Source organism: Vulpes lagopus, chromosome 1 (genome assembly GCF_018345385.1).
Source record: "Vulpes lagopus strain Blue_001 chromosome 1, ASM1834538v1, whole genome shotgun sequence".
NCBI classification, from domain to species: domain Eukaryota; kingdom Metazoa; phylum Chordata; class Mammalia; order Carnivora; family Canidae; genus Vulpes; species Vulpes lagopus.
Window position 1 is genome coordinate 58,065,734 of NC_054824.1, and position 14,575 is coordinate 58,080,308.

At 43.5% G+C, this 14,575-nt stretch overlaps 1 protein-coding gene across 7 annotated transcripts in view; it reads left to right on the forward strand.

Moving 5' to 3' along the window:
- Nucleotides 1-14,575, forward strand: part of ADGRF5 (adhesion G protein-coupled receptor F5) — a 101,732-nt gene that overhangs the window by 44,566 nt on the left and 42,591 nt on the right. For 6 of the 7 annotated variants that reach the window (XM_041721832.1, XM_041721822.1, XM_041721848.1 and 3 more), the window contains exons 2-3: nt 1,657-1,782; nt 7,191-7,245. In XM_041721832.1, coding sequence (XP_041577766.1) covers nt 1,681-1,782; nt 7,191-7,245 — 157 coding nt within the window. In that variant the 5' untranslated portion in view covers nt 1,657-1,680. Of the gene's footprint in view, nt 1-1,656; nt 1,783-7,190; nt 7,246-11,082; nt 11,205-14,575 lie in introns of those variants that run through there. The other variant, XM_041721858.1, reaches the window with a different exon arrangement.

Here is a 14,575-nt window from a genome sequence, read left to right on the forward strand (position 1 = left end):
CTAACACCTGGGTTCCTTCCTGGCTGTCACTTGTCAAAGGAATTTCATTAACCATTCAGCTACTATGTCTCATCCTCTTGACTAACTGCCTCTATCTGGAACCAGGTAGTAGAGTGCACTAAGGTGGGCCTGAACAGGTTAAATTGCCCCCTTTGTACTCAATTTGTCCCAGGAGCAGTTGTTATCACCAGGCTCAGTCTGCTTAGTGCTCACAAAAGCCTGTTCCCTTTGAACAAAGAACTGGTTGCTATGATTGCCCTACAGCAGATGCATCTGGTTGAGATATCTATTCTCGTAACCTAAATTGCAAAGCGTTTTCTGAAAGTCATTGAGTTGCAGAATTTTAAAAATGTATTTGATTGCCAGATCTGCAAATTGGGTCAGTTTTCCAGGGCCTTATGCTTCTCTCTTTTCCACTGGGGAAGAGGAAAAGGAGGCAGCCGGCAGCTGGTGATTGAAACACAATTCTCCCTGGCATGTAAGTCTTGGCTACCATCTGTGCATTATCCTGGCCACGGTCCCTGGCTCACCCCGCACTGCCTGGGCCAAGGCCTGCCCTTCCTGATGGCCGCCCTCTGGACTCCACTAATGACCAGCCTGCACCCCTTTGGCTCTTCATGGCTTTAATCATCTAAGTCTCAGGAGAGTCTGTGAGGACTCTTAGATTAGAGGAGGTATAACTATCCTCATTTCATAGGTGGGGAGTATCAGACTCAGTGAAGATAAGTGACTTACCCAAGGATACACAGTTAACGGTGATCGTGGATCTTAATCTCTATCTTTTGGCCTCTTGATGTAGTGCTCTTTTTCACAAAAATACATGGACATAAAAAAGTGAGGAAAGGAATATGTACAAAGTGGTTTGTCTGGGTCCCCAGACCCTTGAGGGTTGGGATGATGCAATCTGATACTTGACTTTTTAATGCAGCAATGATTAATCCAGTCACCAAAAACTTCACCTTAATCGCCAGCATTATACAGACGTGGTATCAGAAATCACCAGCATCTTATCAGTGCATTAGATGGGACATATTATATGAATATTCTATGTTATGCACCATAGTTCTATAAAAGACTGTAAAATACAACCTATATTTTTATGACTAAGTCCGGGAGTTTTCATACTAATGGGTCATAGTCCATCAATATGCATCAGGAGGTCAATTTAATGGGTTGCTACCAAAATTAAAAGGAAAGATAGGGCAAGATAGGTTAAGATTGAATTGAAAATATGAGTGCGTTGTATGTAGCAAAGGTAGGTATTGTACTCTGGATCCTTTTGTTCATTTATTATGTGTACTGGATCACAATGTTTGAAGTATTTCTTGCTCTGTAGCTTTTCCTCTTTTTCCTGCGTTGTACCCTCCCCTCTTTCTCCTTTCTCTTTCATTCTGTCTCTCCTTCTCCATGTATATATAGGAAAGGTACCCAAACATCTGCTATCTTTGTCCTCTGTACAGGGCCTTTCCCAACACTCATCCTTCCTGACCATATTGTCAGCCTCCGGCCTGGAGGAGAGAATATTCTCTAAAGTTGATATTTTGATGCTCCCTCTGTCCTCCTCCTTTTGCCGTGTGACCTTCTAAACAGGGTTTACTGGTTCTATGTTTGATAAACAAATTCTTCTGTCTCTAAACTGTCATATTTACATTTCAGGCAAAGCAACTCAATCCTAAAGAAATGAAATCCCCAAGGAGAACCACATTGTGCTTCATGCTTATTGTGATTTATTTTTCCCAAGCTACATTGAACTTGAATTTAGAATCTATTGTTCATCCTTTGGTGAGTACACCCATGTCTGCTATATTTTTCCTTGTCAGATTTTTCTGATTTCCTGGGAATGTCAGAGACGGAAATTGCTTTAGAAATTTTTTTAGGGCCTTTGAGAAAATGTTGCAAATGTGGGGGTGGAGTAGTGAACATAAATGGATGTCAGTGTGTCTACTTTGCTATAACTTACCATACTCTGGCATCAGTGGTGGTCGAGGGAACATCCTTCAGCCTCTTTCCTTAACTAAATGGCAGCTTGTTCAAATAAATAGGAGAGAAATATTATACTTCCTGTGAATTTGCAGGGTCAGTGTGGAGCTCTAGTTACTCAGATCTGTAGCGGGAAAGCCCAAGCATGAGATGATCTGAGCAGTGGGGTCAGCTGTACCTCTGCTCCAGAGTTTCCTAACATTCATGGCCATAGCTTTGCCCTCCTGCTATTCCAGCTTGGTCCTCACTGTAGTGGCCCTAACAAAGCTCCTCCATCCATCTGGGGGGCGCATAGGCTGGTCAGGGGATATGTCAGTGACTTTCCAAGGCTGCTGATAGAGTTCACACTCCATCTCCCGGAAACTCCCACCACCACCCCAAAGGGTCCCACTTTTGCTCTCTACATCTGCCTTTGAAATATGGTATCTTCATACAACCCAAAGGCATAAGATACCCCTCACTGGAGAGATGAACTTGAACCCGCCTCATCAGCTTATACTGCCCTAAGCTGCCACTCAGTTCCCTTCTACTATTTTATTTTAAAAAATATTTTCTTTAAATTCAATTTGCCAACATCATCTATCATTTTAAATGCAACTTGTGATGATGAGCTTTTAAAAATTATTGTGGTAAACATGCATACAATTTACGGTCTCAACCATTTTTAAGTGTATAGTTTGTTAGTGTTAAATAGAGCCACATTACCATGCAACCAGGCTGCAGGACTTTTCACTTTGCGAAACTGAAAATCTATACCTATTCAACAACAGCTTCCCATCCTCACCTTCCCCCAGCTCCTAGCAACCGCTATTTTACTTTCTATGACCTCAACTACTTTAAGTACCTCATGTAAGTGGAATCCTAAAGTATTTGCCTTTACGTGACTAACCTACTTCACTTAGCATAATGCCCTAAAAATTTACCTCTGTTGTAATAGGCGTGTGAATTTCCTTCCTTTCTTAAGTTCAAATAATGATCCATTGTACGCACATCCCACATTTTGTTTATCATGTATCCATTCATGGATGCTTGGGTTGCTTTCATTTCTAGGCTATTCTGGATAACATGGCTATGAGCATGCATGGGTGCAAATATGAGGGGATGGGCTTTAAAAGTGCAATAATGGAGCCTCTCAAACTTCAGTGTGTGCCTTAACCCATCTGCACACCTTACTAAGATACAGATTTCAGCTTAGGAAGTCTGGGGTGGGGCCTAGATGTGGCATTTCTGACAAATCACCCTTGTTCCTGCTCCAGTGACTGCATTTTGAAGAGCAAGGATGTAGACTCTCAACCTCAACCTCATGGCTGAATCTGAATCCCAGCTCTGGTTAGCTTTGGAAATTTCAAGTTTCTTCATCTCCTTGAACCTGACTCCTCTACATAATATGAGAATAAATAGTATCTCCTTCACTGGTTTATCGTGAGGATTAGAAAGTCTCATGCATGGACATGTATGTCCTTGGCACAGTGGCTAGTGTACGGCAAGCCCTTCAGGTTTGTTGGTTATTTGTCCTACACTAGAACAAATAAACCCAGGTTAGTATGCCTTTGTGAGGAGACATTCTGATCGTTGCTGAGACAATTGATCTAACCAGAAGCAAAGTTGTTAAATCGGGGATTCCAGGTCAAGAAAAAAAGAGGACTGAGTGACAGTACCTTGGTGAGGATGAGTGAGGTTTGGCGACCTCTGGGGGTCTTTGGTGATTACCTTGTTTGTCATCCTTTTCCCTGGGATTATGTTTTCTGCCCATAACACGCCACCTCTCAATCCTGATTGTTCACGTCCTCTTTAGGCCATCTCTTCCCTCCATACACAATTATTTGAAAGTCATCATGCCCAAAAGGTGGGGCATTTCCTGGAATTGGTGACCTTGTGTCTTCTGGCTGAGACTTGGCCATCAGGAAATCCTCTTTGGACAGAGATGGCCATTGTCCTCAGCTGCTCATCTGGGTACCTCTACATGGACGAGCAGAGGGAGACCTCCTGGAGGTTCTGTTTTCTTGTCTGAAATAACTATTTCATCTGGCAAGATCCATGCTCCCCTGCGAGTTCTCCTCAGCACCCAACGTTTGAGAGAAAAGTTAAGTGCCAGAGTCACAAAGGTCCCTAAACTGGGGTCACATGAGAACTAAGGAGGGCAAGGATAGCCCTTAGTGACCCCAGGCTGGCTGCAAAACACAGACACACACCGCTGCCAAAACTCTACAAGCATCTGGTATGCCTCAGAACATTACTTCCCATAATGTAAGAAACTGAGTCTTAGGATGAGTGAATGACTTTTCCAACTACAAAGAAGAGGAGGTGGTGGGATTCAGTGCTGGGTGGGACTCTAGCGCCCAGCCTTGCCTTGTTGAAATCCAGGCCCCATGTCCTGGCAAACCCTTTCTTTGTACCTCCTCAAAGTTGGGAGGGCCAAGGATATTCACCACCACCACCACCACCACTACCACCACCACCACCACCACCAGGGGGCTCCCCTGAGACTGTATTTGCTTTCAGTGTCTTTCCTCCATTTGTCCCAATGATTGCCCAGCTTAAAATAAAAAGTAGGTAATTCTCACAAGAAATTGTGTATCCTCAATGGACAACAGAAGTAGTAGATGACAGAGCTGCAGGGCAGCACTTTGCAGTTATGTCCCCTGACACTTCCGGATATCACCATCAGGAGGCAGAAAGTAGTTAAAAAGTAGTGTTTCTCAAAAAAGATGGCCTCATGTTAAAAAGGCAGATTTTGTCCCCATATCCCAGCCCTGCTAAGTTGGATTGGGAGAGCTGAGGAAAGTGATCTTTATGGTCACAGATGGAAATCCCACGTACGAGGGAAATGACTGCACTTTGATTTTTAACCTTAATTCTTTAGTCCTTCTGGAGAATGGAGAAAATGAAATCTAGACCTTGGAGAGCTTCCCAACAGTGACTGCCAGTGGTCACCTTCTCCTAGGCTGAGTCCCCTAATCACAGCCCATGAAGAGTGGACCAAGAACACTTTCTGGTGGTTCCTCCCTCCCTGCCCTCAGGCCCCAGGGAGGATGGAGGCAGGAAAGCAGCAGAAGACCCTTGCCTTCTGCCTAGGCACAGAGCCAAAGCCAGCTGACTCCAGGGGAAGCTGGACAGGAACCATCTCTATGCGTTAACTTTGCTCCTTTTTGGTTCTCATGCATTTAAGTGGGGCTACAATAGGCCCACTGCAAATAAAATAGCAAATGGGCTTCTGAAATTCCAATTTCTTGCATCATTCCTCTCTTTGTTACTTCAAGAACATTTATGAACACGGGGTACACACCCCCTCTACAGACCCTCATGGATGTTAATACTGTCATCAAAAAGAAGGAGGGCATAGGAGGAGGCAACAGAGAGAGAGAAAGGGTGCTGAGTAAGAGACTGGGTCACTGAGGCCAACCACAGTTTCCTGGGGTATCTCCTGATAAGATCACTTAGTTGCCTGTATGGACAAATGCAGGCTCCCAGTCAGGCTGGCTGAGTTTGAGTCCTGGGTCTGCCCTTAAAGGCTGCATGAGCTTAGGCAAGTCCTTTGACCTCTTTGTAACTGTGCTTTCTCATAAGTGACATGTGGGTAATAATAGTATCGATGTCTTAGATGGTCATGAGGATTAAATACCAAAGCACACATCAAGTACGTAGCAATACCTGGCACAAGGGTGTTGGATACATCTCAGGAATTATTTTTTTTAATATCGTTCTGATGAGAGATAACTAGAAAATAATGGTAGACACCACAGATGGTAGAAGGAGCTCTGTCTTGGGTGGTATTCATAGGTATGTGGAGTTCATGGTAAAGGACATAGCCCAGAAGGTAGGGCTATCTGGCTCTTCTATTGAGCCTTGAAGGGAGTTTGGATTGGGAAGCACATCCTAGTAGGGATGAGCTAGGGAGCCCAGGTCAGGTCAAGGTGTGGTTACCAGCTGCAGAATTGGCAATGATCCCAACAGCAAAGCCAATCAAAGTTAGTTCTTTATTTTATTTTATTTTTAAAGATTTATTTATTTATTCAGAGAGAGAGAGAGAGAGAGAGAGAGAGGCAGAGACACAGGCAGAGGGAGAAGCAGGCTCCACACAGGAAGCCCAACGTGGGACTCGATCCCAGGTCTCCAGGATCACGCCCTGGGCTGAAGGCGGCGCTAAACCACTGAGCCACCAGGGCTGCCCTCAAAGTTAGTTCTTAAATAAAGAAGCTGCATGATTCCAGGAGAAGAGCTTTATAGAGTTGAAGTAAATGGCAGTGTGTAGACAAAGGGGTTCCTGTGAATGGTGCCCCTAGAACAGTGTGATGCCTGGTCCCCAAATAGCACTTACCATGTCACCACACTATTCTCAGTGCTTTACGTTTGTTAATCATTTGACCCTTATGTCAACCTCATGAGGTAGTCTGTTTTTATCCCTATATTATAGATGACTCCTGAAACACAGAGAGGTTAAATAACTTGCCCAAGGTCACACAATCATTTTATAGCAGAGCTAGGATTTGACTCAATGTCCGCAGATTCCTTGCTCTTAACTATTATACTATACAATACAATTCAACTGTATCAGGGGCTATGTGTCACATGGCTGTTCATTTAATTCTTATAATAGTTCTACAACGCCAGTAATATTATTGTTCCATTTTACCGAAAAGAAAACTTTGGCTCAGCAAGAAGTTCCTCAAGATCACACAGCTAGTAAGTGGCACAGCCTTGTACCCAGGGAGTATGACTCTAGAGCCAGCTCTCCCAGACCCTGCCACAGGAAGTGACATCCAGGAGAAAAAGGACCAAAGGAGGATAAAATGATTTCTCAGCATGAATCATCTAAACAGCCCTAATACAGCAGGAAGATTGGGGTAGGGACAGGCTGAGTGCTGAGGAGAGGTCGTGAGACTTGTCTAAGAGGTCGCTGGAATGACTCAGCCTAAGGGAGAGAGCACAAATGAAGATCACCATAATTTATATTTCTTGACCTGACTCAAACTGCAGAAACTTGCAGAAACTCAAATCTGGTGATTTGTTCCGCTCCTGGGTCTAAAGGGTGATCTATAAAAAGTGAACAACAGCTCACATTAAAGAGTACCTGCCATCCACAGGGCACAAGATGCTCACTGGGACCCGCAGCCCTAAGCTCCGCTCCTTTGGGGGGCATGTGAGCAGAAAGCTATGGAGAAAAGACATCTCTACCACTAACTGACAGGTTTCCTAAAATGTCCTTTCAGATTCTCCATGAACATGAACTAACAGAGAAGGAGCCACTAAGGGAAAAACGAGCAGGTATGTAAACTCTTTGCTGAGCAGTCTTTTCTAGCTAGTCTGATCACATGACATTTGCTATAACTTTTCAAACCCTGTGATCCACATAATCTAGTCTCCAAGCCCATCAGGTTTAATTTCCAGCAGTAATTATGAAGGGAACTCCATTCCCTATCTCCCTACTGACATTAAATGGATCTTAGCAACATGTTATAAGCTCCTCACTTCCTCCCTCACTGCTCTCCTAAGATCCTGAAGAGTCTGTTCCCAAGGGCTCTCTCCTTAGTTCCCTACTTCCTCATGGTAACCTCTGAAGAGCACCTATCTGATTCCATTATTTCCCTGCATTAAATATCTCATCGGCTCCCAACTGCCTTGGAGAGAAAATCCAATCACCTGTTCAAGTCTTATCAGACCCCATGTGCTTTTCCCCCTTGTTCTTCGGTTTTCTTTCACATGGTCGCTGTCCCACCTGCCACCCCACTTTGTGGTCTGGAGGACTCCAACCTAAGTCTCCGCTCACGTGGGCCCCTGCCATGTCAGGCTTTCCATTGATTCTCCAGACAGGGAGGGGCTGCTTCACTGTGTTCCCATTGCTCTTGTTACATCCCCATAGCACAAGATTTGTCCCAATGCACTGCAATGATTTTACTTCCTGTTTGTCATCCCCAGGAGACATGAGTTCTTCTGAGCCCTCTTTATCTCTATAGCCTGGCATTGAGCCCAGCTTTTTAGTAAATGAGTTAACAGATGAAGAGAGTGTATGTCCCTGTCACAGAAACCCCTTTGTGAGTTGAGGATACGTGCCTATCGCTAAAAGCCCGCTGCCTTAGTGTCTGTACTTACTGTGGAGAAGATAGAACTTCTTAACATTGAGGATTATGATTGAATCATGTCCAGATGTGCTGTGGCTTGGTCTTTTCAGTCTTGGGTTCTAAAAGAGTCAAGAAGCTGACCCTAAGAGAGTCAAGAGTCAAGGTGAGCAGGCTTTCCCTGAGGCCAGAGTAAAGGTGTGTCTGTTAGAGCTTTTCCAGAGCAGCATCCCGATCCAACTTTGCCAATTGCTTGAAATGACAATTTGATCATATTTTATTAAGGTGTCAACATGTTTGTTGGGAAGCCATACCCTCATTTTCTCTTCTTTTGCCTTTCTTTTCTGTTTTGGCTTGGTTTCATATCCTTATAGAGCCTCACTCTCCCCCTCCCCTTCTTCCCTGAAGCTGTCTGAAGCACATAGACCACACTTTCCATGCTTTTCAATAAGCATCATTACATCTACTCCAGCCCTGAGTCCCCTTGCACCCTATGACAGGAACAGAGCTAGAGATGTTCCCGTTCAGTATTTTGAAAGACTTTTCTTCTTAAAGTCAAACTATCTGTGGGTGAGTTCTGGCTCCAGGTTTCTTCCAGGCTCTTACAGGGCTCTGGCTGCCAGCTTCCTCAGGGACAGTTGGTGACCATACGGTTGTAAAAGTAATGTCTTTCTGTACTTCCGGGCCCAGCTGCTTCTGACCCACGGTGACATCATGAGAGGTTAGCCTTCAGGGAGGAAACCATTTCTACATCTAAGGATTTGACATTCCAAAATTTTCCAGATGTGCTTTCATTAAAAACAATCACGACGATGATAAATGACCATAAAAACATGTTTTTCCATTTATTATACATGATCCTCTGTGCTCTTAGGCCTCTAGAGTCATTTTGGAAGTGTTAATGACTCAACCCCTCATCTGCAGAAGATAGATTGGCCTTGGTACTTTTACAAAATCACCAAAGTAAAAAATGGCCATGGAAAGACCAGGCGCTAGAGCACAGATAAGTTACATCAGACAACACCGCTCTCCAGGAAACCTATGAAAGAAACCAGCAGGAAAGTTACATCCCGCAGATGCCTCACGGAGGTGTCTGTGTTCCGTTTGGTGTGTTAGTTAAGTGAGAAGATAGGATTCAGTTTTTATTTTCACGGTGGTATCCCCTTGCACATAGATGTTCCTTCCCCCTTTCTGGGTATGAAATACCAGAAAGGTACAAACAAAGTTCCCAAGAGAAAGAGGATCCTCAAAAGGAATGTCCCTTTGATATACTGGATTGGCTTTTTAGGGTTTGGGATAGAATCATCTTTAAAAGTAGGATCTACACGCACATTTGTGCTCAGAGCACTATGGACTTCTTCCTAGGTGACTTTGGTCAGTTATATAGCTTCACTGGGCCCTTGATACACAGACACACATGTACAAATATATGTATATGTATGTGTATTAATATATATCACATACATATCACGCACACAAACACAGACATACATACGCATACAAATATATATGTTATAGCTTTATAGGGTTGTTGAGAAGATCAAATACTATGTCCATATTATTTAAATGTTATTAGGGTTATCTAGGGGTTTATTTGTGGGGTTTTTTTGTTTTTTTTTTTTTTTCATTAAAAACAAATATTTGTTTATAAAAATACTATTGCATTTGAAAGAGCCTAAAATATCCCTGGTACAGAGAAAATCCCATAAAATCACTGAAGGCAGGAGGAGAGATGCCATGAGATAAAAGTTGGTGTTTTTGGAAAACTATTTCAGAACTCTATTAGGGAAGAGAAGTCTACACAAAAACCCAGGAGCCAGAGGCCAGAATAAGGGTGGATCTGCCAGTTGGAGCACAGAGGTTTCTGGGGAGCAGAGGGAAAGAATAATGCATCCAGAGTTATGCCCTGATTACACTAGGAGGTAGTCTCTAAATCACCTGACAGACTGGCACAGGGAAGGGAAGGATGGAAATGATCTGAAGTGAAAAGTAGGCAGATGGTTGTGGCCTCATGAATTAGTCACAGAAGTCAGTGCTAGGGAGAGCAGTGAGAAGGCCCAGCACCATGGACCATCACTGGCCCTGGCCCCTCGAGGGAAATAGGAAAGGAGAAAAGGGAACACGTGTGAAAGATACTACAAGAAGCAGATCAAAAGGACTTGGAGACAGATCTGACGTGAGATGAAGGGCAGCAGTGATCCAGAGTGCACAGGCAGGGTGTCTGGGGGGGTACAGAGGCCAGACGTAAAACCCGGAGCTGGAATAGAAATCTTATCTTGGAGGCTTGCCAATAAGCTCCAAATTTAATCTTATGGTTCATCTTCCGAGGGGAGTAAGAGTAGAAGTTTCCTATTGGTTAGATGTAACACAAACGTGTTCTCGGCGTCACTTTGTGAAGTTCTCCAGGCCAGGTTTCTGAGTTTCATTGGGAATGTTCTTAGGCCCTGGGCTGAAACATCCTCACGTGTTCTTCTTTGGCTTCAAAAGGAACGACTGTTAGCAGATACATTTTTGAGAAAGATCCATCACCCTGTGCTGGAGTTGCTTACATTTTAGTACATACCTAGTGAGAACATTGGATTATTGGCTGCCAGCGTAGGAATCTCCATCTTTCTGCGACCTAGCAGCCCCAGGGTGTGCTTGCCCTTTTTCAACTGCGTCCAGGAAATGCTGTGCATTCTCCAGGTTGAGGAACAGATCTGGGATTTTTTTTTTTTGTGGCCCTAATCTTTCTTATGATAACATGTGGCATTTAGTGCATTAAGCAGGTGGAAGGTGGTGGCAGAGTAAGATCTCAAGATGGAGGTGCTCTCGGCCTGGTGTCTGAGCTTGCTTTTAGGGTTGACCTTCCATGTGTTGGGACTGCTTTCTTCTTTTAATTTCTAATTAGTGTTGTGTGTCTGTTTTAACTCTCTCAAAGGCAAGACCTGATTGGAATAGCACTAGCATTTCTTGACCCACCTGCAGATTTCTGCATGTCCTATGATCATCACATTTACTATAATTAATATTATTTCTACCTGCTGTTTCAGCCTGGCTTACTGCCACATAATTTGCCAGGGGTCTTCATGCCAACTCCTTAGCAGCAATTCTGCAGAAAAAACATTACCGTTATACTGATGGCAAAATATGGCTTACAGAGATTAAATGGCCTGCCCAGGAAAGAAGGTACTTCACCCCACCTCTTTCTGTCTCTAAAGTCCATGCTCATAGTGCAGAGTTCTAGTTTTCAACATGTTTCTGGCTCTTGCTCACGAGATTCCATTCCATGATTATTAGAGCAGCTTTGTAAGTAAAGAGTAAGGAGCATTGTCTTCAGCTTAGTGGGAAAAGAATTTTACATGGGATTGACTTTGATGACTAGGGTATAAGACAAACTAGCAGAATTGATTAATTTCTCCAGACTTGACAGTCAAGTGTTCTATGACACGCAATGCTGTCCACCCTCCCCTCCATCCACACCTGCCAGTGAGCCATAACCTGGGTTTCTGGTGGTTTTCCCCTGTGTGAACAAACCTTTCTAAAACCTAAAGGGAGAACAGGATCCTTTGACTATCTGCTGACAGTGATATAGTAGGATATAGGTGCTGTTGCCAAATTGCTACCTACTAGTATTAATATTTACCTGCTACAAAGCTGAGGGGGAGAAACAGCAGAGCCAAATCTTTGGGGATGAAGAAGCATTGTTCCTTTTGGTCAAGAGAAAAAAAAAATCACATCAACTCATTTCTCTCTTGGAATCAGCAGGCTTCATTCTTTGGCAGGTGGGAGATTAATTTACCCATATGCTTAGGCTCCAGCTTCTGAGAAGCCATGATTCCTATTAGAGTTGCCAGGCAAAAATAGTATTGTTTGCTTAAACAGCTATGATTAAGACCCAGAACCACTTGTTGGAGTTTGTGGCCAACTTTCCAGAAATGTCTCTTTAAGATAAGTACTGTGTGGTGGGCAGCGATTTCTGGGAAAGGAGAGGGGAAATCCTGGTTGGTCTGTATCTCTGGGCCTGCTGACAGGCCTCCATCTGTGACACCGATGACACCTGGGATGTCCTACCTTCACTTGGGGCATCAGTGAATCAGAAAAGTTCAGGCAAACAACACGAGGCCACAGAAGCCCAAGAAAAAGCAAACATGTTAAACTCTCTGGAATCAGATGGTCCAGAGGCTGCAGAGGAGGAGCACATAGGGCCTCTAAAGGACCTTCTATAGAGAGGTGGGAAGACTGTCCTCTGTTCCTCCTGAGTCCTGTGTAGCCTGGAACAGGACCAGGAACATCACTCTCCTCCGCTCCGAAGTCCTCAGATTTGGGAGAGGCCAGAGGAGCAGGAATTGGGATTTTTAACTCAGATCGTGGGTGGGCCTGCCTGGGGGCTGCGAGTGCGAGTGGTCCCATCCACAGGCAGGTCATGCTGACACCTGAGCAGCTGAGCTACTTTTCTTTAAAGTCAGGCACTTGCCCTGGGGCCTTACAGGGACACAAGGCCGGGTGGCAGCTCCATGTGTCTTGCCTGTGGGGCCATGACACAAGAGGAGAAGGAATGACCTGGAGAAGGAATGACCCAGATCAGGAGGGGCATCTTCTTGCTGTTCTCCAGATGAGCCGTGGAAATCACTGTCTCATGGCTTTTGTGCTTATTTTCTCTTCCTGGGGGGAGTAGTCCCCGAATATCCATGTGACAGTTCCTTGTTTCAATTGCATCTTTGCTCAATGTTTAATGCTTTACAAAGGTCCTTTCTAACCCTTCTCCAAAAAAAGCACACTACCCTCATTTTGCCTTCCGCTGTTGTTTTATCCTGCTGTATTTCCCCATGCCCTTCAGAACTACCCGACAGTGAAGTTTCAACTTACTTTTACCTCCTACATGAGGCTAGAAGATTCATGAAAGTAGAACTTTGCCTCTTTTATTTACCCCATGTCCCTAGCACAGTGCCTGAAAAAGAGGCACTCCATAAATAGTAAAGTTACTATGAATCAATAAATCTTTAAATCTTTAAATAAATCACAAATGAATAAACCTAGCAAGGCTTAATGTCAAAATCCATGAGTGCCAATGACAAGGGGTCACAATACATTCTTCCTTAGCGTAGATTTCTTTTCTTTACTTTTTTTTAAAGATTTTTATTTATTTATTCATGAGAGACACAGAGAAAGAGGCAGAGACACAGGCAGAGGGAGAAGCAGGCTCCTGGCAGGGAGCCTGATGTGGGACTTGATCCCAGGACCCCTGGGATCACGATCTGAGCCAAAGGCAGATGCTCAACCACCAAGCCACCGAAGTACCCTCCTCAGTGTGGATTTCTAAGACATTTATTATGCTGAAACAAATAGAATAAAGTTTTAGATAATTCCTCCATGTATTAATATTTTTGCCCTTGAATATGCTTCTATTTTAAAATTTACTTTAAGAATTCCACACTAGTACTAAAGACATGTTTAATAATAATGCTTTGTTTTTTTTTTTTTCTTTTTATGGTACAATGGTTTACAAAGGGTTTACAAAATGATCACCTTCATTATCTTCTTCCATTGGAACTGTGGCAGGGAATGATTAAAGTAACATGGTCAGGAAAATGTGGTTTCAAATCCCAGTTTTGATGTTTGCTATTCATGTGGCTTCAACCCATTAAACCTCAGTTTTATCATTTCCAAGTGTATACATACTCTCCTCATGATTCCAGAACCTACCGGGCAGTGAATAAATGGCAGCTACTATTATGATTATTGCTGTTATTATGAGCATTTGTGATCCATCTGTTATGACTGAAGAGCTGAACAAACATGCTTGGAGACCACCTAATTATTTGCCCCCATAGGAGCAAAAGGCATCTAGAAAAAAAAGGCCAAAAAAAAAAGAAACAAACAATAAAAAAAAAAAAAAGCCACACATACAAAAAAAAAACAAAACCCACAAGTTTAGGTGCTAATATTGGCTCTCCAGGATTACCTTCTTGGTTTTCTCATTTGAATTAAAACATTAAATCCCAAGCCTGCATGATCACCAGAATCACTAGCAGGAATTGAAAAAAAAAATTTGAGATTTCTAGGACGAATTCATAAAGATTTCACTCTGGCTCACCTGGGCTGAGGCTCCAAAGTATCCATGTGTGTTGCACTCTCTAGGTATACAAAATCATCAATCAAATGTGCGGACCACTGGTATAGATGACTTCCAAGGCCACGCTTATAGCCTTCTGAATTATTATGATGTTGTTGAAACTGTTTTGAAGAATTGACTATTTTTGTGCTGAAGATATTCCTTCTCTAGAGGACATCCCCCATCCTTACCGATCCCTAGGGAGAAGTGTCACTCAGGTGGAAGGTTATACTGAAACTTGTATAGAAGTTGAAGAACATTAAAGGTAGATGAGGGGAAGAGAATGTTGGAAGCTGGTGCTTTCATTTTAGTTGCACAAATCCCATAGAAGAGAATTTGCTAAAGGCACAGGAACTTTCCTCTTAGTATGTTAAGCTTTTGGCTCAGCTCCCTGTAAGATCTCACTGGAAGGACTGTCTTGGTTTCAGTGGGGAATGATGCATCC